At 40.9% G+C, this 27,127-nt stretch overlaps 1 protein-coding gene across 1 annotated transcript in view; it reads right to left on the bottom strand.

The window, feature by feature from the left end:
- Positions 1-27,127, bottom strand: part of LOC140686237 (trafficking protein particle complex subunit 9-like) — a 193,914-nt gene that overhangs the window by 17,422 nt on the left and 149,365 nt on the right. The window contains exon 8 of the mRNA XM_072939956.1: positions 6,831-6,964. Coding sequence (XP_072796057.1) covers positions 6,831-6,964 — 134 coding nt within the window. The remainder of the gene's footprint in view (positions 1-6,830; positions 6,965-27,127) is intronic.

Raw genomic sequence — 27,127 nt, 5'->3', positions numbered from 1 at the left:
ATCAGATGGACTACTGGTGAGTAATTTCCAGGAAAATGGCAGTAATTCCTCCACTTGAAAGAGGACACACACTCACTTGTTCAAGGTGATTGTAAACAACATTCTGCAGAAATTCAGAATATTCAGGCACCGCTTCTAGATGGTGATGACACGGAAGGATGGCTTGGATGCATGCTTCTAACTGAGTCACCGGCATTCTTACACTGCAGGGGGAAACGGAGGCCCTCAGCCAAGAGCAGAGATGTTCCTGTCATGTAACCCAGGTCGTGAATCGGGGACTCAGTGTCCTGTAGCAGTCCGGCCCCAGGCGAGGACCAGCAGCGTGGCCCACCCAAGAAGGAAGGGCACTGTGCTTGAGAAAGCCCACACCAGATGGGAGCAAGAGTGGCTGGTGGGGTTTTGTGAACCTATGAATGCTCATAGAAAAACACCTGCATACATTCAAGTGATACAATTAACAGTAGCATTCTTTTTAACAAAATTTCAAATGTCAGTGGTAATTTTACCATTCCTTTTCTCTTGTCCCCTGCACTCTGATACAGGCTTAGGTTCTCTCACACTTGCAGCTCTGATGCAATAGTTGTGAAGTTATTTTACTTTACTGCAAGTGTCTTCGCTCCACGTGTCACTGTGACTGTCGTCTCTTAACACAGTCAGATATCTTCCTGGATCTCTCCATGAGTTCCTTGCTCCTGCTTCTCAGATCCTGAGATAAAGAACAGGTGAAGGCATATGACTGGAAAAGTCAATGTGGACTTGAGCAAAGTCCTCAGTGACCCCCTAGGTGAGTGTTGACCACCCCTTAGCTTCGATTCTCAAAGTTCTGCCCAGGGTGACATCCAGACAGGAGGGAGTCCTGGGCCCAATTAAAAGCTGTGTGGCTTGGGTGCGGGGAAAGGTGCAGGAGCTAGTTCCGTAGCCGGGACCCTCCACACCTCTGCTCCTCTCTCTCCCGAGGCCCCGCTGCCAAGCCCCCACGTTCCCTGATATTCTGTCCTTCTCTTCTACTCTACTTCAAGCCCTTTTCCTCTTCCTTTATTCCCTGATTATCTGCAGCTGGAGAGATTTTTCCATCACAAAATCTGAAAAAATTTCCTGCAGCTGAAAAAGAGGTCTCCAGAGGTCAATGACCATATGGTGGTTCCTGAAGAGAGCCCCTGGTTAGGGGGACCCTCACCAACACTCACGGGACATCAGGTATGTTACAGGGTCGACCACCCCCAACAAGAGTTTGCTGTGACCCCAAGGCACGCACAGCATCCCTGCTCACTAAAGTGTAGTTGTAATCCGTTATTAAGAAGCAAAAATAAAAAAAATTTCTCATGTTTCTTACTAAAATTATTTATGAGTTAGAAAAAGAAATTGTAAAAGAAAAGAACAAATTTGACTCCATGTTAGATGTGTTCGTTTGGCTTTAAACCTGTACCTTGTTTTCTAGGCTCCGACTTGCTATCTCTGCACCTTTTGTAAAAAAAAGTTGCCTTTAGCCTGAAATATCCAGGACAGCCTATTCTCCGGGCTCTGATCTTTAAGGATATTAGCTCTTCTACACTTATGTACAGATGGCAAGTTGCAAAATAGATAATAACCTTTCTTTTATTTGGAGGTTTTACGGGGGCACCTTAATTTGACCCACCATGGACAGCTGCAGGAACAAAGGATTCCAAGGACAAACAATTCGTACAGCGAGAAGTTTGCAACAACCAACCACATCCCCGCCGCTTTTTAGTATAAAAGGAGACTGAATTCTGCTTTGGGGAAGAGAGTTCTACTGGATATCAATATGCCATTTTCTGGGTCTGCCAGATTTTCAAATGAAGTCACTATTCCTTACTCCAACATCTCATCTCCCCATTTATTGGCCTGTCATGCAGCAAGCAGAACGAGTTTGGACTTGGTAACAAAATGACTGCATTAGAGGTAGTATGTCTCCACTGTTTCCTCATTTCCAGTATGTCACAACCTATCAATTTTATATGCTGTTTAACAACATGACAAAGACCTATTATACGGAATTGATTCCACAGAAATAAAATTATTTCTACTCCCTCAAGACTTTTTTCTTTTCTATTTTATTTTGTTTTGCTTATTGAAAAGAAAATAAAAGTCAAATCATTTTATTTCATGTATTTTTATAGCTACATAATGTAAATACTACAAAAATATTTAAATTGCAATAAAAATTGTTAATATATTTGTATAAAGATATATAAACAATCAATGCAGATTAGGAAAGGAGTAGATATTTACTAAAAATCTACTGCACATCCAGTCTTTTACAAGCATATCCTGGAATATAAGCTCTATTATCCAGGGGTCCCCCACCCCCATTCTCACTGCCGATTCCCTTAGTAATCAACTACCAAGGCACCAGCATAGAACCATGAGATCACTATTTTAGGTATAAATGAATGAATTAGCTCATTCAATTCTAAAACAGAAACCTTAAAATAAATACTGAACTTATTTACAGATAAACAAATTTGGACACAAAAAAGTACAGTTTCTCCCCCAAGACACAAAGATAATAATTGGTAAAGGCAAGATTTGAACTAACCTGCCTGATTATAAAGCTAAGGTGGAAATCCCCTTCGACTGTGTAGGTCCAGCAGCACAGCCCATCACCCTATCTTTGTTCAGATCTGGCTTTAGACAGCCTGAGACAGCACCCCTTCCTATGGAACTCGAGGGCAAACAATAACAATAAGGATTTTATATTCAGTAGTTTCTTAGGTCTCAATTATATAAAGTGTCAGCAGGTCAGCAGAAAACTCTGGGAAATATGAGTGGGTCCAGAGCTTTTCGCTGATAAGAAACTCAATCTATCAGGACAGAGTGACCTTCCCATGAGTGGCCTCATGAACATAAACTAAAGGCAGCTGAAATGAAAACTAGCAAGAACATGGAAGTGAAGCAGGAAGGATCCCTACTATCCCCTGCCCAGTTGCCTCTTCACCCGCGTGGACAAGATGGCAGAAGACCCAGGTTCTTGTCTAAGTTACAACATCATGGATTCTCACCCATAAAATGTTGCGACTCTATGCTGTCTTAAGTCCTTTACAACTAAAATATGATGACACCAATATCTCAGCGGAATGTCTATGTCTCCACTTTCTCTCTTCTATTAGGAGACTATATCTATGGCCACAAACAGAAATTCAATTAAAAACACCATGCACGAAGCCTGGTGAAAGTCTGTGTAAGAGACATTGTTCTCACTCTCTGTGAATGAAAACTCAGAAAAAGTGGACCTTCTCCCTCTGTAAGTGGGAGGTAGACTGATTTTGTGTGTGTGTGTGTTTGCACGCACATGTGTGTGTGTAAATCATATAAAATATATTCTGGGATTTGCACAGTTTTTTTTATGATACTATCATTTCATGAGGATGAGCCAACCTTTAAAGTAATTTGAATCTATTTTTCTGAGAGGCTCTTTTGGTGGAGGATGGGAAAGGGGAAAGGAAAGGAGGAAAGAAGTAAATGAAGCAAAGCTGTAAGAATACTGCTAGGGAAAGGCAAGACATTAATTTTGTTCCTACTTGCATCACACACAAATTAGGGACTGGCTTTCCCCCATGTCTTGTCAAGCACTGAGCTGCAGAAGAACAGGCGACAGCCCATTTCTCACTGAGCTTGTGACTGTATGTGACATCTTATAGACACAAATTATTTAACCTGATCAAACACTCTAGCAGCAGGATGTAATTCTCCTAATTTGAGAGACAAGAAAACAGGAAGTGAAAGACGGTATATAGCTTGACAAAAGTCAGAGGACAAGAAAACTAAAGAGGATGAATTCAAACTCAGATCTGAATGCAGAGTCTGATATTCCCACTCCCAGGGCTGGAAAATCCTTAACACAAGGTTCCCCAGCTCCTCTGCATTGTTCCTGGCACCAAGCATTTCCCATGGCGATGGTCTCCAATTCTCAGACACAGTGCTCTGTGCAGCCAATAACCTCCATTCGACCTTGATCATCTACCTGCCACGCCCACCAGGCTTCACCATACAGGCAGGAAAGCTGGATTTCAAGTGCATACAAAGCCACCCTGGTTTAAGCTGGAGTGTTTATCAGCTTTTCCAGCATAAAGGCAGCCATGAAAGTGCTCACAGTTTGTACATGAGCCACACTACCTCTCTCCATCTGTCTCCCCACCTATACTACTTAGCTATGACCATTTTGAGAATCTTGGAAACAAATTTTTAAAAACAGAAAAGAAAGGATTCTGTAACAAGTACTTAATACTTACAATTTTAAATGAGAAGTTACAAAGTGAGTATTTACAAACCGAATCTGCCTTCCTAGGTGTCAGTTTTAACAGTTAAAAAATATAATAGCAAAAATTTCTCACTTAAAAAATTAACAAAAACATCAACAATAATCTGGAATAAACTCAAAAACAATGCCCATGTTGTACATGGAGAAAGTACAGGACTGTACTGAGGGGTAAAGTAAAAGTGTGAAAGTAGAGACATCAACCTTTTGTATGGAGGAAAGCAGTTTTAAAGATGTACGTTCTCCTAAAGATAATTCAAAATTACTAAAAAATCCCATGACAACACTTATCTGTTTTTTTTTAACTTGAAAAAATTATATTAGAATTCTTCAGGAATAATAAAGTCATAATACAAGCCAAGAAATTTAGGGATCGAAAAAAGAATCAAAAAATTCGCACTGTAATATATTAAATAAATTTTTACAATATGTAAGATATAGTGCTAGAGTAAGAAAGTAAGATTGACAGAAATAAATCATGAGCTCAAAAAGAGACTCTAGTATACATAAGTATTTTTTACAGGTGGGATTTCAAATTAAAAAGCAAAGTATGAATTTAATAATTGTCTTGTTACAATCAGAGAATACCTGGAAAAAACAAATTCTATTCCTGTCAAAATGACCACAAGAAAAATTACAGAAAATGATGTAAATATTAGAAAGTACTAATAAGAGCAAATACAACTCTTTGCTCATATCAATTCAGCTTCTCCTCACTGTAACAAGTACCATTATCATCTCCAACTTAGAGATTAAAAAAACCTACAGAAGAAATTTATACCATTATAAGAAAGCATTTCTAAGAATAAAACCCAAAAAGAAGACATTTACTATCTTAAGATTATTTTGGGCCACAACAATAATGAACCTACTGAACAAAATGAAAGGCAAGAAATGACAAGTAAAAGCTCTCTGATACATGTTGATGAAGACAAGGGGTTAATGTTCATAATACACATTGAGCTGTCACAAAGCAGCAAGAAGCTCCCCCACTTAAATGTTTGCAAAGGACAAAAGGGATCATTCACTTTTTAAAAGTCAGATGGCTAATGAGTGAAAAATGCTCAAAACCTCACTGGTCATCAAGTGCAAACTAAAATAATGAAAATCATTTTGCTCGTCATATTGGCAAATATGTTTAAAAGATATTATAGCTAGTGTCCATCTTTGAGACAACAAACTGTGAGCGATCTTTTGGAGGATGACATGTCAATGGATATGTAAACTCTGAAAAACGTGTGTGCACACAGGCTGAACTCCACTTTTAGGAATCGTTACATTTAGAAAAAATCAGTTCAAAAAGATGTACTCATCAGAACATTTGCACAGCACTGTTTACAATGGTGGGAAGAAATGCTGAAGTGAAATCATATCCAGCGATAGAGAATTGGTTACATAAGTTATTCTACATCTTTTCATTCCCCACAGGAGAAGGAATTTCAAGATTCACTTGAAAGCATCCTGTGATGTATGAAGTTGTCACATCCAAGGACTAAATTTCCAGAAACCTTAGCTAAAGGAATACTCATACAAGATCACAGGAATGTTTGTACAAGAAGGATGCCAGTCAAACACCCTTTCTGACAGTGGAAAATGGAGAAAACTTAAGTGTTCACCATCAAGACAATGATGCGGTAAATCACGGAGAGCTGTGGGCACTAAAGTTGCAGCGTTTCAGCGTGGTCCAAGGCCTTGTCCACAGTACTCTCCCACGAAAGGTGTCGTTACACAAGAGACCAAACCTGCACATCAGGAGACCCCTTTACTCTATCTGAAAGGACCGGGTGAGTCTGGAGTGGGAGGAGGTCTATGATATATACGTTAGTGAATAAACCGAGCTACAGAAAACATATAGTATGGCCTTATTTTTCAATAAAGCATATATACACACACATATACATAGATTTCTCATATACGTGTATGTATGTGTGTATATATATATGACAAAGGCATAAAGGTCATGAAATATATACTCCACATTGTCAGCAGCTTTTACTCTCAGGAAAAAAGGGGAAGGGAAGTAGGGGACTTTCGGTACCACCACAGTTCTCTTTTCAGAATTTCAATTAAGTATACTTGGAATTTAAAAGTTTACTTAAGTACAAAGTAAAATGGACGATGCCTCCACAAAACAGAATGCTATACTGGTCATTAAAAATCATGTCAGGGGAGATAGAATATTGTAGAAAAATGTGTAATAAGCCGAATGGAAAATGGAGGTCTCCACACAGTAAACAGGCACACAGTGCTCGCTGGTTTTTATGACAGAGCTGATACACACTGATGAAAAGAACAGAAAATAGATGTTAAAGTGTTAATTATTATCTTTGAGTACTGGGACCAGGATAGACGCTTTTGACTCTTTTTTCAGACTTTTATATTAAATACACATTATTTTTCATCTGAAAAATGCATTTTTAGATGTCTAGTACCACACATTGGAAAAAATACATGAGTAGTTACAGAAACAAATAACTAGGAGACACCGCAGCACCGTCACACAGTGTAGAAAGGGCGATCCTGAATAACACCACGCAGTTACATAAGGACCCACAAAGTGAGAGCACCCGCTGTAACAGGACGCGGCTCCCTTCCATTTGTCAGTTGTGTCTTCAGGGCTGAGGCAGTTCTGAGCACGGCCAGTGTCAGTGCTGGTGTCTGGATGGATGCCACTGGAGGTGAGGGCACCTGCAAGCCGAGAGGAAGAACAGAAGTAATCCTCTGCTTTTTCTGTCTTGTTTCTTTGTTACTTTTAAAGAGAGGCGTAAATAAGATAAACTGGATCTTCCTTACTGAAATTTCAGTAATGAAGCCATTTTTAAAGTGTTCACAACTTATATTCTGCCTATAACTGTCTTTTCAAAAAAGCCTCATATTTATTAAATGTTAATTAACTCAGTTAATTAACTACATGTTGAAACCTTTTAAAAAACATGAAATGCACTACGTGAAAGCACCACACATGCAGTGACTAGCTCAGCTGTCTTTACGGCAGTGCAGTCAGCCCCCACCATCCCGAGACCCTGAACTCCTGATGCTGGGAAGAGAGCACGCTGCTTCCTCAGATGGAGAGAAACGGTAAAAGCATTTTCTGAAATCTACAGCACTGACAAAACATAACTGCTTAATCCCAGGCTCCTTTGAGGCTGTCATTTTCCGTTTCTGGCCAACACCCGTCAATGAGCAGAACCACCCCATTCCCGAGTCATGGGACTCACGTGGGCAGCAGTTTTGGAGAAATTTCCAGTTATAGAATGTTAACCAACTATACATAAAACTCTGAAAAAGAAAAGATGCAATACTCAGATTTTGGAAGACACTCAAAATATTCTCCTAAGTCTTAGTATTTGGAAAGGCTGGGCTTCTCCTAAGCCACTTATTTATTTCACAGCCAGTGAGCATCTCCCACAAACCCTGCTTCCCTGTGTGTGCTGGGAGCCTCAGGCACATTGATGCTGTCTATCTTATAAGTCACAAGGCAGAGGCGTGTGTCTCACGCCTGCAACTCTCACACAGGCTCAACTCCGAGCCTCAATTTGTGAACTTGGCCCCATTTTCTCACCTGTTTATTTGGTATCTGTTCTTCTGTAAGCTGCCTGAAGTGCTTCTTGGAACAAGTCAGAAAAATGAGTGGGTAGAGAAATGGACAGATGGACAGGTGAGAGATGGGCAGACAAACAGGGAGACTCCAAGAGAAGGGGAGCAAACAAAATTTCCTATGCAAAACCCTCTTCTAGTCAGGGAAGAAAACCATCACGAAGAAGTGTGAAGAGGCAGGTGGCTTAGGACTGTTTCCTGGATTCCATCAAAAGTCACACCACGTGATGAGAGGGTAGAAGTATAAATAATAAAGGAAATAAAGCATGCATGTTTGAAAAATATATCTACATTATGTACTTTCTAAAGAATAGATTTATATCAGCAAGGCTCAATAACACAATCTTTGGGTATTTACAGAAGTGAGAATCCCATCTCCAATCCGCAAGACATCCCTTCGGAGCACTGAGGGTCTACACGGTGCGATCATAAAGCCGTAACCGCAAAAGCTGTGCTATCCTGCACTTACGAGGAACGAGCAGCTGTGCTTGGCCTGCCCACGCGCGTCGTTTACAACCCACAGCACCTCTACGGGGGAGGGATGACTAGCGAGCCCTGTCTCTGCAGGAAAGAAAAAAGTCCGGGAGAGGCTAAGCCGACCTACAAGTTCTCCATTTCACAGGACTTGTCACTCCAGAGCAGGACTCGAACTCGGCCCACGTTTGTAACCACAGTACTACCGTAATTTATGTGCTTTTTGTGTGTATAATACATTTGTTTCTGGCATGAAAGTGTATTTAATAAATGATCGGTTGTCTTGTATATTTCATTAGCTCACAATCTTTATATTTTTGAATTGTACTCTTCCCCTGGAGAAATGAACGGAAAGAGCAGTGGTCAGAATGAGGTGGGGCTTCATTCTTTATCTGTTACCTCATCTCATCCAAGTCCCCAAACAGGGAGAAGGAGCAAATGTTCTCTTCATCTTTTAAAGAGAGGGCTCCAGTGATGGTGATTTACTCAACTCCAAAACTAAGTCTGGGGGAAGGGCACATGCAGCAACGAGAGCAGTATCACCTGTAGGAAGGCGAAAAGAGCTCAGGGGATGGCTCAATGGGTCAGCCTGATTTAATTTCAATTGATAATTCAATAACACACTCTAAAAATACTAGCATGCAATGGATTTGCTCTTTCTTGACATCTAGCAAGTTTCCACAGCCGACATGTAACATTATCATGAACTAGTGAAAAGAAGAGTCCACAGACAAGGAAAATCAATGCCACAGGCAGGCTGAAACCCAGGCTGGAGGAAAGGAAGAGAAAGGGCATATTTAAGAAGAGGGGAAAGTCTGGGAAAAAGACATCATCACAAGGACTCTCAAGCGTCATCCAGCAATCATATAATCATTCTTTCAAGAGAGAGTTACTTAGGTCCTATTTTGTGCGAGATTTTACAAAGGGCAAAGAGAGACCACAGCGTCCATGGTGGCAGCAAGTTGCGGGGCTATAATACAATTCTAATCTTGGTACCTTGCACAATTGTCCTCAGTATAAAGGCAAAAATTAAAGTAAAATAATACTTTGTAAACCATACACATTGCTGAAATAAATTAAAGAAGACCTAAATACCTGGAAAGACAAACCACGCAAATTCCTGGATCACATGACAATATTCTTGGGATGGCAGTGCTCCCCAGAGTGAAGCACACATACAACGTGGTCTTGATCACAATCCCAGCGGGCTCCTCAGCAATAACTGACTAGCTTCTGCTACAATTCATATGGGAATTCGAGGGTCTCAGTAACCAAAACGTACCTGAAAGAGTAGAACAAAGTGAGAGGACTTGTAATTCTCAATTTCAAACATTACAACTGTATCTACAAGTGAGATTAGAGGCCATTTTTAAGGTATTATTGTGTTTATCCTTATTTTCTAAATTCTGTACAACGAATATACCTGTTAGAATAAGAAAAATAAAAACTAAAGTATCTTTTAAAACATGCACACCGATTCATTCATTGGGGAAAATTATTTTAACTATAAAGAGGTAAACAAATATCTAGTGAAAAAGGACTACTTAAAAACAAGTCTGCATTTACAATTTTCATAAATTGAAAACTGAAAAGCACAAACACATCAAATTTCTAGGGAGACTGGTGAAACATATTAATAATTATTTTCAAAAATTCTAATTGCACAATGAAAACACAAGAAAGAGAAAATCGTGATTGACAGGAAACTGCGAACACGTGGAGAGCAAAGGCCTTGAAATCACTGTTCCTTTAACTCTGCTACTAGCTCAATAGGAGAGGAAATTCCTCACTGAGGGGACAGTGGAATCCCATGCATAGGATAGGATACACAGTACAAACTGCAGTAGTATCGGGAGTGAATATGTTAGAAGAATTCTGAAGTTACAACATTGCTGAAAAACTATAAAAACACTGACAGACAGATTAAAACACACAGTCATACATATTATATAGAAACATGAACTCTGCTCCCATGTTGCATAGAAATACAAACATATTTGTTCATTTATGGGCACTGATTACTTTATTCCAGGTAGAATATTTCAACTAAAACAAATAATCAATATTACACTCCTATTGTCAAATGTACTTGATAACTTACTCTGCTATGTAACCATATGTGTCTAAGATAGATCTAAAATTAGTGAAAAAGAGCTTTGTATGGTTTCTTGAATTCTTCTCAAAATTCCAAGCTTAATTTTAAAATAGATCTGAGCAGTATTTCTATATTATCTTTTCCCTTGTGAAATGAACAACACAGTCTGTTGTCAAAATTCTGTGCTTACAATGATTCACGAGCACCATATCCTCACAAAACTGCTGGACAGCAAGTCACTATCCAGACACTGTGACCAAATAAATGAAACAGAAGGAAGACAGTGATCCTATTCTGGAGGGCTTATAGTCTGTGTCAACACTGGGGTTTTTACTTGATTGGTTTGATTGGGTAGCAAAATAAAATCAATCAAGTACTTTCTTTGAGCATTCTATAAGTCATGACTGTTTTTAGTGTCATTAGCAGGAAAGACTTAAGCATGACTTGGTTAGGTCAACTAGCAACAATCATCACTGGAGAGTGAGTAATAAAGAAGTTAACTGATAGCAATGCTTCTGCCTACATGAGACCTAAAATAAATCTACACTGATATCCGAAAGGAAAATAAGGAGATGAGGTCCCCAATGAGAAAACAAACTAACAAGAAATCAAAAAATGAAAGTCATCTTCATTAACGATTCCAGGCAGTAGTGGAGCATGGTGGTGAAGATCACAAATGCTGGGGACAAACATGAGGGTCTGAAATCCCACAGCACTAGGTAGATGTGACACTGACATTTCAGTGAAATTTTCTGCATCTCAGTCTCCTATCCATAGACTGGGGACAACAACTGCACCCATCTCCTATAACGGTCCTAAGAATTAAGTTATTTTATATATAAAAGCTTCAATAAAATACCTCAGAGTTTAAATAATACCCCAAAAGCACAAGAAACAAAGAAAACAGAGACAAATTGCAGTTCATCAAAATTTAAAACTTTGCTTCAAAGGGCACCATCCAGAAAGTGAAACAACAACACAGAGGAGAAAATTTTTTCAAATCACTTATCTGGTAAGGAATTTGTATCTCAAAATGAAGAAAAAAAAACCCTACAACTCAACAATAAAAAGGCAACTCAATTAAAAGATTAATAAAGTATCTGAAAAGGTATTTTTCAAGGAAAATATACAAATGTCCGTAAAGCACAATGTAATGATGTTCAATAGCATTAGCTGTAAGGGAAATCAAGTCAAAACCACTAGGAGAAACCGCTTCACACTCACTACAATAGGGTATAATAAAAAAAAAAAGCGTAACAAGCACTAAAGAGGACACAGAGGAAGCGGAGCACGCAGCCCTTGCTGGTGAGGATGTAACACAGCGTGGCCACTTTGGAAAACAGCCTGGCAGGGCCTCAGAGAGTTGAACATTTCGTTTCTGACTTACCCAGCAATTCTGCTCTCTGGGCACACACGTAAGAGAACTGAAAACAAATATCCACATAAATAATACCACATGAGTGTTCACGGCGACATTACTCATCACAGCCAAAAACAGAAACAACCCAAATGCGTATCACCTGATGAATGGGTAAACAGTGGGGCCCAGCCATAGAGTGGAATGTTATTCAGCAATAGCATAGCATAGAATAGTGACTAAGGCCACAACATGAGCAAATATTGAAAACGTTACTCAGTGTGAAAGAAGTCAGTCACAATAGACGTTTCCACTTATATGAAGTGACTCCATTTACATGAAATGTCCAGCACAGGCAAATCCACAGAGAGAAAAGTGGCTCCTTGGGGCTGGGGGAGGATGGGGAAGATGGGAATGTCTGTTTATGCATACAGGGCTTCCTGTTGGGGGGATGAAAATATTCTAAGATTGAATGGGATGCACAATTCTGGGCATAGAGTAAAAACCGATGTACATTTTAATGGGTGAATTGTATTAAAACTCTTAAGAACAAAAGGACCTTGGGCCAGTATCTTCCATAGTAAATGCAAATTGCTAACTTTTATTAGAGGAAAAAGAAACTGCTCTCAGCATGAAAGCAGGAGATCAGCAAATGTGAGTTAACCGAAATTGGACAAGAGCATTTCACTTGAAACAGTTGCTGAGTGTACACGAAATATTCAGAAATAGGAAAATCACCTTGACATCACGAGGAAGCATTCTGTTTCAAATACAGATCAAGGATTCGGCAAGCCCAGCTGCCAGAAATGACCAGAGAAGAAACCTGGTTTATAAAACTAGCACCAGAGACAACAAGGAATGGTGATGAGGAAAGCAGGCGGCAAATATCTGGAACAGTTCACTACAAATAATTTCTCCACCAAAAATTGAAAAATAAAATGAAAGTGATGAAATGCTGTGTTGACATCTCGAGAATGGGCTTCCTTCGGTGCTCGACTGTTCTGTAACCCCGATTGAGAGACTCAGGAGAATCAGCATGGCTCCTGGGGGTCCCCAAAGGACTGCCCACCAGCACGCTGACCACCATCACTTCTGCCAGGTTTGAATTGCAGAGAAGAGACCAAGTTCTGAAAGGCACAGGAAATATTGACAAGGGAAGAAAACGCTGAGGTCAGTCCTGGGACAGAGGCCCTCTGAGCAGAGGCCAGAAGGCTGCAGGTGAACTGCAGTAGACCTGGGGCAGGAAGGGATCATGGGGGAGCATATCTCAATTCTCTTCTGTCTCTGCCTCCGGTAGGAGAGATAAAGCCTGCATCCTTCTCACCTGGAACTGTGGGTTCTGGCTGGAAGAAGTCTTACTGACAAGGAATGATTATTCAAGGCTCTGTGGAAAAAGTCAAGAAATCGAGAGGGATTAGGGAGCCATCTCCATGAGCCTCTCAAATGCTCCCATATTTATAGGGTATAATCAAAGGAAAACTTCGTTAACAGTTGTGAGATAGTAAGGAGGAAATTCGGGAAAGACAGGATGAGGCAGAGATTGTAGAATACACAATGAGTACAAAGGATTAGTGTATCTTTAGGGAAGTCATGGGGTGAGGGGAACAAGATACATTTTTAGATATGTTCATTAAAAAGCAGACCACCAGACCAGCCAGGTCCTTGTTTTGGGGATAATACATTATCTAACAACACACAAGCCCAGCGTTTATAGCTGAGGGTCTCGGTCCTTGCTTTACAACCAGCAGAGTGCTATCTAAAACCTCAACTACACAAGCAAAGCATTGTCTCTGCTTTTTAAGGCAAGGAGTCTGGAGTGAGGATGCACAGGAACTTGCTTGTAAAGCAGTATCAAAGCATATTTTTTCTTCTTAAAATTCAGAGGCGACTGGGGTGTGTTACAATTTGTTAACCCAATCATCTGCTTCCACATGGAACCATTATGGAGGACACCCTAGGATGAAAATCCTGGATGTGGGTCTTTTCCTGCCATCTTCAGCCACTCTATCAGGGTCTAGGCACATCCGTGAATAACGATCCTACAGTACCACTCACTCTCTTAACTCCTGGTGATTGAAACTTAATTTTAGCTCTACACAACTTAACGTAGAAAAGTTTCAGCAATAAAAGATATAATATTCCATTTATATCTCATCATATTACTGATTTTCTGATTGCTCTAAGCTGCTTCTACTTGGTAAAGCACCTCATTCTGAAGCTGAATTCAGTAATTTCCATTGTGCATTTCTAGCCAGTTTGGGCTCGCTAACTACTTTTGGTCAAATATCGATATACTTAATTGATTTCTTTGTTTATCAATTTCAACCAGGAGGAGAGGGAGTGTCACTCTTTTCCTCAGCCCACCCTCAACTCTTTTCCCATCAACTCAGGCCTCCTGAAAACAAAACAAAGTATTTTTTTCCCTTCTACTCTTTCCACAAACCCAACAGGAAACATCAGCCTGGAGAAAGAATTCAACACAAATGTTAAAACAAAAATCTATAAACCTGAAACAATACCATCTCCGAATCATGATACACAATGACATGAGATTAAGTGTGTCAGGCACAAAGCATGAGGGAGCCTGACTACCTGATTTCTATTCTTCAAAGGAAGGAAGGTTTTCGTATTTTTTATTATCATTCTTGGTCATTGTTTCTGATTATGCCAAAAAATAATTTATGAAATATTTATGCACTGCAATAACTGATTTTTATTGTATCAATTTTAGAAGGCATTCAGAGGGGATAGGAAAACCCACCTCTGTAAAAAATGCAAAATTTCTTCCCCTGTTAAGAACACGTATACAAAATGCAACAGAGAATTCAAATTCTTGTGGAGAGGAGCAAAAGACACAGAATCAAATCAAAGTCATTACAATGAGTCAATTTAAAATTCACTGGACAAACATGCTCAATGCATACAAATAATTTTAAAGGCACACTGCAAACCATTCACTTAATGATCTGCAGGCTAGAGGAAGAATTTCACTCTTTAACAGACAACAGAAATCAATAGGGTGCCCCACCAAACAAGGAGCAGTGAACAATCAGGTTTTTAACAGTTCTGAGAAATCAGCATATTCTAAAGATCAAAATCCAGAAATTTTAAACATTCATTCAAACCACAATGAAAAAAGCACTTAAAGAAAAAAAAAAAAAAAAGAAAGTAAGCACATAGATCATTACAACAGAACAATGAGAATTTCTTGTACCGCTAGAAGAAAGAACAGGATATAGCCTTTTACTTGAAAAGAGACTACTTTTAAAAATAACTGCTAAAACACATTTCATCATTCATGTTGCATTTAAAAATCTGAGGTACATGTATCTGATCAGAAAAGCAATTCTGAGTAATAGTATGTTACAATTCAGTGCCAGTTTGCTTTAGAAGAAAAGAGAAAAGTTACTGTTTCTAATTCTGCACAAAGTTTAAAGAACCTCCCTGCCTCTATCTCCTCCCATTTCCTAAGCTCATGCTCCCTAATCCTTCTGAAACAAGTATGAGAAAGTCTTATTCCCAATATGCCAAATGACAACTGAATATCAATTTATTAGTGTAAATATATGCCAACACCTTGAAATGGAGGAGAAAGGTATCAGAAGTCTATATGGAATTTCTTTCTACCTTCCTGAAATCACACACACCAACGTTCACACAGACACAGACACAGACACAGACACATACCCCCTGGATTACTGGGCACTTCACAAGCTTAGTACTTACAACTTGTAGAAGGTAACTTTGTAGTTACTTTAAAATACAAAACTGTCAGCTTTTGAAAGCCTTCATCATCTGCTAAACCATCTAAATATCAAAGAGACCCAATTAGCCTTCTCTGTAGAATGTAATTTCCCTTGATGGCAAAACAGTCTCTAAGAAGTACTGGATCAAAGATTCGTGTTTATCACTACCTATGATCGTTTTTAAGCACATTAACAGATTCAGAAATGTATGTCTCAAAAACATTTATTCCTATTGAAATAGTATACGTGTTCAATTGTCTATACAGTGACTAGGTCCCATGATGGTGTTTAAGAGCTATTTTGTGTATAGCAATATTTACCTTCAAGTGCAGAAAAGGAGGGTGTGTATTACTCAGTTGTAGAGCACCTGCTTAGCATGCACAATGTCCTGGCTTCAGTCCCCAGTACCTCCAAAAAAAAATAAATAAAAATAAGTGCATATTTAAAAATAAGAATAAAGTTATAAAAAATGCAGACTAAAAACCACTGCAATCTAGGTGCTACAATTATACTAAAAAAACAAGTGTTTCTATCAAATATTAACTATATGCCAATCACAGAGACAACCAAAAGTCACACCTGAAGCATCACGTGTGATTCTCAGCAACCCTACTAAGTAGACACGGATGAGAAACCCGGCTCTGCGGATGAGGAGACGGAGCTTGGAGGAGCCGGGGACGCTGACTGTCCTGCTCCCCGTGACACCGCATCAGCCCAGGGCAAGCGCTGACAGAGCTGCACTGAGGGGACACCCAGCTGCATGGAACCTTGGGGCACTGGGGAGTCCCAGAAAACACTAAAAACTTTTCAGTGAAAAACCAGCTAAAACATATTACACTGTGCTGCATCCTTTAAACAGGGAAAGTGACTGAGACCTTTTTGATGCCTCCGTGTCCTTTCTGCCATTATCAGTTACTTGCCCTCACAGTGCGACCAGTGATGATCTGGACCCCATATGAAGTGCACTCAGATGGAAGAGCTTTTAAAGCTGGTTTATGAAGTTTGTAAGACTGTCTATGACTCACAAAGGCGGTCATTCATCACTTCTCACCGGTGTAGACGTACCACCTGAAATCATTCCTTTCTGCTTTTTAAAATCCCTTCATCTACTCCAGACTTTTCAACAGCAAAGGAGTAGCTCAACCACAGACAGTGGACAGCTTTTCACCAAATGGACTCGAACAGCCCATCTGACAACCTGGAAGCCCTTGTCTTCTATTAAACCCACTTCCAGGTACTTCATCATTTTCTGATTGGTGGACTCGGCCTCTGACTGGCCTACTCAGAGAGCTCCCAACCTCACATCCAGGGGTGGGAGAGGACCATGATGTTGGGGGAAATCAGTGAGGAAGCTGGACATCCTCCAGCCACGTCTGCACGGGTAGAAGTGCCTCAACGTGCTCAGAAATTATACCGTCATCATCCCTGGGCTCCCATGGACTGGTTTCACATTAACCAAGCTCATGAGACACTGATGCAAGAAAACCAGAAACTTAAATTTTTAATGTAACCGAAGACGTGAATCTATGAACCAGACTGAAATATCAGAGTTCAACCATGAGTACATTTTCTCCTCCACGGCCCAATCACGGGCAGGCAGTCACATGGCAAGCATGGACAGAAACGGAGCAGGAAGGGTTTCTAGATTAATTCAATGGACTATATTTCTATTATACGAACAGATCTACTGCCCAGAAGTCAATTAATGCCAATCACGGTGCACTCTCCGTGGACAGCGGCAAGACATGACTATGAGCTCCTGTGTAACACTCCTTTCCCTGTCCTTTCTAGGCTAACTGATGCACAGAGGTATAAAGATTCAGGGATGTCGATAATGCTAAACACCCAAAGCCCATGTCTGGGAACCTCAAAACCAGACAGCCAGGGTTTAAATACCAGCTCTGCCAATTACTAGTTCTGTGATTTTGCCAACTTAATTACCCTCTGTGTGCCTCAATTTCCACACTGTAAAACTGGGATAACAATCAAACCTTCCTTACTCGCTTGTTGAGAAGATTGAAGGATTCATTTCTGTAAAATGCTCAGAAAAGAATGTAGCACATTTTGGGTGTTCAACAAATGTCAACTTAATATCAAATTGTTTTACAAGTCTCCCCTCTAATCATCTTATCTGTTTCCTGGCTAGCCTAAGTCCCAAATAAAATCCTTATTTCTCCTTTTACACACTCTTGGGGAGCACCCTTATGTTCCATCCAACCACCTGTTTAAACTGAGGGAGTGGATGTCTCCTAACCACTCCTCTGGGCCATGGAGGGTTCTTCTCCCTTCACACCCCTGGCCCCTGGCCCACAGCTAGCACTCATTACACTAACAGAGTGAGGTGTGAGTCCGGGGAGACAAGCAGGGCATGTGAAACCCTTCCTTTCACTCCAGTGTTGGTCACCATTGGGAAGCACGCGGGATGCTCAGCTCCATATCAGGAAAGCCCTGTGCATGAAAGGGCAGGTCTTCTCAAGGGAAGGCTCGCTGTGGCCCAGAGCTACATGGGACAGGGTGAGTCTGTATTTCTGGGACACGGTATCATGACACGCATTTTCCCATAGCCTTGAAGTTCATGGAGAACGTGGCTTCATCAGTAACAAAGAAGACATTTATTGCCTGTATACTCTTTTGTGTCATCTCTCAGTAGGCTGCTGGAGACAACATATGTATAAGTATTGGATCTCCTTAAACCCCAAAATATATGAAGTAACAAATAATTCTGTGGCTTAACGTTGGTTTAGGGCGACTGTGTAACAGTTCTGACTCTGCTGATGCTAAATTATGGGTATAGGAACTATGGAACCTCCTCAAATATCTTTCATCATAAAACCATCTCTTCTTATTTTCCTGTTTCTTAGTAATTGCCAAAGACTCTCAAATGATGGCTTCACACAAAACAGCAGCTAAAGTTTAAGAGCCCTCTTGACATACACACTGTGGTAAACACTGCACATAATTTCTAATTCTCACAATTCTACAAATCAGATACGAATGTCCCCATCTCATAGACGAGGGAAAAACTCAAAACGAACTGACTCAGGCTCAAGTGGCTCAGTGGCAGCGCGTGCAGGCAAACCATATCAAAAACTACACCCCTTCGTATATGTACCAAATTTCCTACCACCAATTAACACACAGCGGCGGGGTCAAAACTCAGGGAACTCAATACACTTTTCACCTTTAAGGTCGTCCAGATGCCGCTTCTAGCTGTTTTATAAAATCCCGGCTCACTGGTTTCTAACACTAGAAGAAAAGCCCGATTTTCCCATTGCTTGCACAGCAAGTCTGAAATGTTCACAGTGAGATGACAGAATAAATCTAAGATATAAGCAGAATAACTTTTCCAGTTAGACAGACATAAAGGACATTGGGCTATTCTGAAGCATTAAGTAAAGTAATCAAAATAAAATAACGTTGTTTAAGCCTCCTTTTACAAACAGGAAAGTTAAGACTGTAAGTAGGTGCAACAGTGCCACCTATGGGTAAAATGACCTTCCAGGTTACCAGGAAAGATGCAACACAAAAATTGCCTGTAGGATCAGTAACGAGAATCAGATAAATAAAACTTATATAGCACATGCTGCACTTTGATTCGGGGGAAAGGAGGGATATTCAGTATTTAATCTGATATTGCTAATACTCCTGAATATAAACAGAAGATATAGGCTCATGGAAACTCATCTTAGAAGAGGAAAGAATCCAGTTCAGCCACTTCATTTTACAGGAGGGGAAACTGAGACATGGGATCTGTCCTCCTGGCAATCAGCAGCAAAGTTCTCCTATGCCTCATGTCTTGCACTGTAGCAAAAACCAACAGATCTGTACTAGGCCTATATTCATAAAATTCACGTTTGTATTTTTCCAACAGTAGGTAATCTAAGTATCTTGCAAAATACTAAAAGAGCCAGGATATCATACAATTTTGTTGCCATACAAAAACATTTATTTACATAATAAAACAGCATGAGCTTTATTCTCTCTATTAAAAAAGTGACATGTCAAATCAATGTTTTGATATTTTAAACCTGTTAAGAATGTAGAAAAAAATCAAAATTTTCTTTAATCACAAAATAGAGGAGCTTATTCCCTGAAAATGATCAATATGGATTTTACTAAACTTAACGGATCTGGTCAGAATCCCACGAATTTAAATGTCTGAGTGGATGGTTACACGGCAACATAAATTCTGATTTGTAACAATACATATTCTGTGTAAATAATCTTCAAGGTCATCTGATTAAGGCAATTTAACTAGTCCCTGTCTCACTAGAATGATACAGATTTCATTAAAACTTCATACTACACCAAAAAAAAAAAATGAATCCTTGTTACTTTAAACCATATTCAAATATATCATACAAATATATATTGAATATGTATCAGAAATAAGCGACACTCTTTAGTATTCAGAGTTGATCCTTCTAAAATATCTGTCATTGTGACAGCACACTTTTATTAAGCACCTCTTGGGTTCTTTGTATACAAGGCATCTACCTCTCACAGTCAGACAAATTAAACGATATTACTCAAATTTCACAAATGAGGAAATGTACTTAAGCCATGAAAATAAAGTACATATTCATCAACAGGAAAGAAAAGAGTAAAGACTTTTCTTACAATATTCACTGACAATCTTTTCTTCCATATTAAAACTACATAAAACCAATTCAGTCTTTGTAAGTATTTCTGTCAAAAAGGGCCACAAGAGAAAAACAAGCAACATCATTAGCAGTGGTTGGACTTTAAGAGCTCACTTCTCTTTTGCACTATAATTATTTTTAATGTTTTGTTTTTAGTGCTTACAGAGCACTAAAATAAAAAAAATAACTTTTTATGTAATTACCTGAGAATCAAAAATTTGTGAAAATGAACAATTTTAATTTCTGCCACTCTGTCTCAACTTCTCAATGGTGTCTCTCCTTTCAAGGCCTCATCAGTCTGAGATCACTAAACTCGGCCGTTTATGGAGTCACAGGTGTTCGGGTAACCACTTAACGGGAGGCTGATAAGAGGAGCAATTAAGAATGCATTCTGTGCAGCCTGGGTTCCAGCACCGAGCTAGCCACAGCCTGCTGCGTGTAATTTGGGACAAGCTGCTCCATCTCTCAATCCCTCAGCTGCAAAAAAGGAGACACTGATACCTACAATCAAACACCTGCTATGAATTAAAACATGAGGAAAACATTTTAGCCTTAGGTAGGTGTCCACTCACAGTGAGTTTGGTCATTATGATGATGAGGATGGCTGTTAACAAATTAAGCTAGACCAAACAGGAGAAATCCCCTTAAAGGAGAAACATTTTAAGTCAATGAGCATTTCTTTTTGGATGAATTGTAGAATATTCTAATGATTTTTTAATAAACCAAATTTTGTCCATTAATTATAGATTTACAGGTTCATGGACAAGTCTCCAGAAAAAGAATTAGAGGCCTCTTACCTCTGTAAACTAAGAAAGTAAATTTTAACAAAAATCACGGAGGAGATTATACCTCATTTGGGAGAGTAAGTGCTTAACATGCATGAGGCACTCAGTTCAGTCCCCATTAACTCCATTTAAAAACATGGTTTTTTAGGAAATGGAAAATTAAAGCAAAAAGATGGAGGAATACAGAATTTTTTTAGAGACTCATCTCAGATTTAAGATGGGGAAGAAACCATCCATTTCTCAGAAGAAATCTTGAGGACTATGTAAACTGGATCTGAGATGTCTAGTCCTTTAACATTATTCAAGAATTCATATTACCAAGTCTTAAAATTACCTGATAACGCACAGTGGTGATACTGATCATAACAGCTTCCATCACGGATCGAGCTCCGGCTAGGACTGCTCTGTTCTGACATCTCTGCCCCTCAGGCCTCACCAGGCTGAGAGCACTAAATTCGGTCATTCAAGAGCATCTTTTGTAAGTCCTCCATTTGTGCTTCTGACTCTCCCCTCACCAGCTCCTCTGAGGGAAGCACTGTTATCATCTTTCCCACTCACAGATAAGGCCACTGAGGCACAGAGACTAAACTCGTTCCAGGTCACATTGGCATTAAAGGAATTCTGTATTTCTGCTGTTTGCTTTTGACAAAGGAATCTGAGATATCAATTCAAGGCAGACTGTTAAATAATCAAGTCTGTCAGGTCTTCACCTCAAAGAGCAGATACTATAAATTCCTGATGTAGGATGAGGCTGCCGCCACAAACTGACTCAGCTTGAAATTAATATCCAAGATGAAGCAGCAGATACACGTAAATATTCACGATTGTCAACTCTGCTCACGGGTCTGGGCCCTTCACTGCCTGAACGGGGGTGCAATCCCCACCCGTGTCTGGGAGAGAAGCGCGGCTCTTCCCCGGCTCACCCAGGCTTCACGGGGTATTTCCCCCCACAGACTGGCCTCAATGATTAAAAGATCTCAAGATTTTTACACCATGCAAATCTAAAAGACATTTCTGCAGATGGAGCACTTTCTCAGGCTTAAATCTTTTTTGCCTACACTCAGCCAGGGGGAAAAAAGAAACATGACTCTACAAAGTCTCTGACCCGCACCACTCACAGGAGTAGAATGGCCAGAGCAGAAGATGATTCTTCACATTGCAGGATGAGAAAAAAATAAAGATGCCCCGACAACAGGCACTCCCAGAGACAGTGCTCAGCAGTCTTCTGCACACTCACGGTTGTGCAGCCCTCATCACCTTCTATTTCCAGAACACTTCATCACCCCAAAAGAATCCCCTTGTCACTAGCAGTCACTCCCTAATCCCCCTCCAACCAGCTCCTTCCAACCATCACCTGCTCTCTGCCTCTGCATGTGCCTATTCTGGGCTTTTCATATCACTGAAATCAACAATATGTGGGCATTTGTGTCTGCTTCCTTTCAATTAACATGCTGTTATCAAGTCTTGTATATTTTGAAGTGGTATCAGCATCTCTTTTTTTTTTTTTTGAAAACGTTAAAGATTATTAGAAGGTGGTAAGTACTATCAAAAAGAGCAGAGTGGAGCATAAGTGATTGGGTTTCAAAGGGAAAAGTGTGGATTGAACAGTCAAAGTGGACTTCCCAAAACAGGTGGCATTTTTCATTTTCCTCTTCTTTTTTGTCTTTTTTATTCACTCTTACGTGTGAATAATGTTCCACTATATGGAGATACTACATTCTGTTCATCCATTCAGCAGGTATTTATGGACGAGGCCAGAAAAATGAGTGTAAGAGGTGACTAGCATGTATGGCATTGAAGCAAAGGGCAAAAATGTGCTTTCAAAAAAATCCAACAAAGAGAGGCACAAGGAAATTCAGTCTGTTTCTGAGCAAAGTGCTTGCTTGCTTCGGCAGGACTACCGTGCAGGGCTGGGGTGGATATTGGCAGGAGTCACGGTGAGGGAGTCAACTAAGACTCCCCACTACAAGCAGCTCAGCCAATCCTCCTCCCTCATCCTGTATTGTTAGAGAAATGTTTCTAGGTTACTCTTATTTCAAGTAATAGCATTTTAACTGCACATCTGATCATCTCCATCAGACCACATTATCTCCAAGCCACAGAAAATCATTCACTGAACGGAGCAGCTCCAGGACATAAAGGTGAATGATCAGGGAGTCCTGCAGCATTCCAGCCTGCAGGCACAAACCCCACATGTGCCCTGGTGATGTCCAGAAAATAAAATGCATGGAAATTTCTCACTGCTGGCACACGACATCTGCCCTCAAATTGCCCCAAAATCATGCTGGCAAAGCACTACTCAACCCTCTCACTATAAAAAAACCAAAAAGATAAGAAGGCAAATTTAGGCTCTCCCATTGAAAACCAGCAACCATCACTGCCAGTATCTGAGCAGGAATGCTCCTGACTTCGAAAACCACTGTGCAGATACTTTTCAAACGTGAAACTCATATATGTATTCCAAATAGATGATATTGCAGTAGGATTTTTCTTTTCAAAATTTCCACTTGCAACATTAGCACAAGAAAATTTATGTTTAGGCTTTAAAAAAATCATTTATCCTCCACTTTCTTAGTTTTGAACTTATTATTATTTTATAAATGGAGTTATGCTGTGTATTATAAACCGTTTGATTTCTGAAAACAAGACCTTTATGACCTCACTATTTCAGAGCAAACTTTAACGATTCTTTGAGAGGTGGGACCTGGGGCGCTCACTAACAGCTCTTTAAATACTGACAAGGATGTGCTATTAAGTAATGCAAAGGCTCTAACTTCACATTAGCTCAGAAAGCAAAGAAATCACACCAAAGACTTCCTTAAATATTTTATATATTCGTATTCTTTTGAATATTAAAATACTTAAAAGAGGATTTTTTGAAAAAGACAACAGCTGTTTTAAATTTCCTCTCACCAAGAAAGCAATCTTTATCAAGAATAAAAGCCCCTATGGAAATCGAAATGACAGGACGTTTCTAGCTAAGTGAACATCCAGATCTGAACACAAACCTAAATCCAATCAGATCTCACTCGAACGAGCTCAACAAAGTCCTGGGCAACCCTGGAAATTAGCTCTTTTGTTCCAAATGTTGGCTGAGCTAAGATCATCAAACAAGGAAGGGAAAGAGAGAAGACGAAAGTCCACCTGGCAGCCTCCATCAGTTTTCTTACAGCCACAAGGTGCCTCAAGGGCGGCCCCGCTAACAAGCCCCCCATAAAGAAAGCCGGCATCCACACTGCCCCTGCCGTCCCCAAGTAGCCCCGATGCCCATATTCCAGCCTGTGAATGGTATTCTTATTATCCCCCAGTTGGTGGCACCCACCCCCTCATCCCCGCTACACACACAGAGCCACGGCAGCCTTCCCAAATCACAAATTTGATTACATCAACCCCACTTCGAATGCTTCAGAGGCTCCCTGTTAGAGTTCTAGCCCCACCCCAGACCCTGCTTGCCCAGCCTCACCTCAGTACACAGGTTCCCAGTGACCTCAGGGGTCCCCTGACATGCTCCTACCTCTCACTTGCCTCCAGGCTCATTTTGACTGTTTCCCAAGGAAGCCTTCCCTCCCTCCAACCTCCACAATTTGTTCCTCTCTTCCTAGAGCTTTCTAGGCTAAGTCAACTTCTGACAATGCTAAGCTCTCAAGAAGCAAATACATTTTGCTTATTATCGTGGCTACACCCTCTCTCCCCTATACTCACAGAAGTGCATGTGTTATGAATAAATGAATGACGGGTTGGATCTCAAAGGGACAGACATACCTGCTCTCGCCCATCCCGATCCTTCTGTCTGTAGAATATCAGAAGCAAAACCTGAAGTACCTTTCCTGAGGGTCACTTTCTGTTGACACCCTTCACTGCCTACTGTGTCAGTTCTAGTAAAACTCAACTTCTTCCAAAGCCCTACACCACGGACTGTCTCCAGTGTCCTCCTGAGCAGGGGCTCCCTCCACCCTGGACTGCACAGGGCACTCTCCACGGGTCCCCACGCCAAAAGCCTCCAGGCCTCTGCCCGGGCTGCACCTGCGACCTGAGCCACATTCTTGACTCCTTCTCCTGGCTGACTCTTACTCTGTCCTCACAACTGAATTTAGAGCCCATTTCTTCCAGGAAGTCCTCTCTGATAATGTCCTTAAGTCTTGTCTGGGCTCTATCTATAGCGGCAATATATGGAGACCAACTGGGTGCCTGCTCCTAATAAGACCACGAACCCTTGGGGGCCATGTGGGAAGGAGTGAGAGATTACAAGACGGGTGGGGGAATCAAAAAGCAAAAATCACAGCCCAAGTCCCAAATTCAAGGATACTTTCTCAGAAAAAATTATAAACTATTTCACACGGGTCCAATTTGGCTACTATTTTTGTGGCTTGGGGACAGCAAGAACTTGGTGTTCTAGTCCAAAACCTAGGTTACATGCAAAGAAATGTATATATTCATATCCAAAGGAAACAAGAGCTGCTCAACAACAGTTTGCAGTTAGAACTGAAAGGAAATTTGATAAAGGCAATCTCTCTCTCTCTCTTCTTTCTTTTCTGGAATCATATAATTTTAGAAGTATTTGCGTGACTAACAGATGGCTACAGCCCGTGATTTTGCACAGGAGTGTTTGGGGCTTAGGAAGCCCAGATTAGATTCACTCTGTAAATGCAATCACACCAACACACTGATAGGTACCGTGGTGGTGAAGCTGATGTTCCAAAGCAGGCAACCTTATTCTGTAAGAGAACTCTAAATAGAAAGCAAGAAATGCAATGTCCTATACTGAATTTCATTTGCTATATGGGTCATTAATTGATAGTATATCTTGACTAATGGAACCCAAAAATAAATTGTCAACGTCGGTTTTCTTCATCTGACCGTTTGATGCTAACTTTGGATATTAAACACTCACTCCATACGGAAAGCTCAGGTTTACGCTGCAGCACAGTCACATCCCGTGGAAGAAAGCTGACCAAGGGAGAACTGGAGAGTTTCCGTTCAGAAGCTGCAGAGTCTGGTTTTGCACCTGTACATCATTTGCAACCACGTCATCTTCAAAGGAGTTAGACGTTACCTCTGTGGGGCGAAAAGCACTGCGTGCTTCAGAATCATCAAAGAACGCTGAGCTTTGTGAAACAGTCCTGAGGCACTTAAATCATACTTTTTCTGAAAGGCTCCAAATCTGACCCACTTCACCATTCCAGGTATAACAGGGAAGTACTGGAAACAGTAGAGAGAACATGACCTTGAAGTCTGACAGGGCCCTGCTTGAATCCTGCTACAGCATTTACTAGCCGCTAAACAGACCAATTCCTTAACCCCTCTGAGAAGGCTTCCCAATCTGCAAAAGGGGGCTGCCACTGCCCACCTGGGAGGCATGGATGTGAATGCAACACGCAAGTAGGGCGGCCGACTGGTACCTGACACGGGGCCTGGCTAGTTTCCCTCCGCTGCCCTTCTGCCCCTTTAAACTTGCACTGTTCCCCCGGTAACGATCAAGCCCCCGGAACAGACTGCCCGTATCTTCTGTGTATCCCTGGATACATGCCTTACCCTTAGGAGGCCAGAAAAACAACTGCCTCCTCCCAAGTCACTAACAATGTTCTTAAGAGTCTGGGTATATTTAACTCTATTTTTCAGGGAGACTACTCCAGAACTTTCCAAGCACCATTCTCCAGGTTCGCTCCCCTCCCTTTGCCCATCCCTTCTCACCTCAGATCCTCTGTCTGACTGCCTTCTGTTCATGGGAAAGAGAGTCCGGTAAGGTGGGGACTCCCTAGGCCTCCCTCCCTCCCTCACAGGTGACTGTGACTACATTCTCCCCACTCCCCACTCCAACTTCAGCTTCTGAGGACTCTACCCTCCCAGACCCTGCAGCCTCTGCACCTTCCCAAGACGCACATGTGGCCATGACCCTCCCTGCAGATTTCTTCCTGGTTGGCCCTGCCCACCCCCTGGCCCCTTAAGGATAAATAGCATTGCTCTGAAAATGGCAAATGCAGCTAACTGACACACCAAAGCTGCATGGTCTGGGCTTTCCTCCAACCCAGGCACAGCCCTGCCACCCCTCAGCCTCAGTCTGCAGCCCTCGAGAAGATCTAATTCACATGCAAGGCTGTGAACACCAGCTAAGAATGACGACTCCCAACGTGTATCTCTAGTCCGGCTCCTTCAC

This window comes from Vicugna pacos, chromosome 16, assembly GCF_048564905.1.
Source record: "Vicugna pacos chromosome 16, VicPac4, whole genome shotgun sequence".
Classification (NCBI taxonomy): Eukaryota; Metazoa; Chordata; class Mammalia; order Artiodactyla; family Camelidae; genus Vicugna; species Vicugna pacos.
The sequence above is the reverse complement of the archived record's forward strand: the minus strand, read 5'-3'. Positions and strand labels throughout refer to the sequence as shown.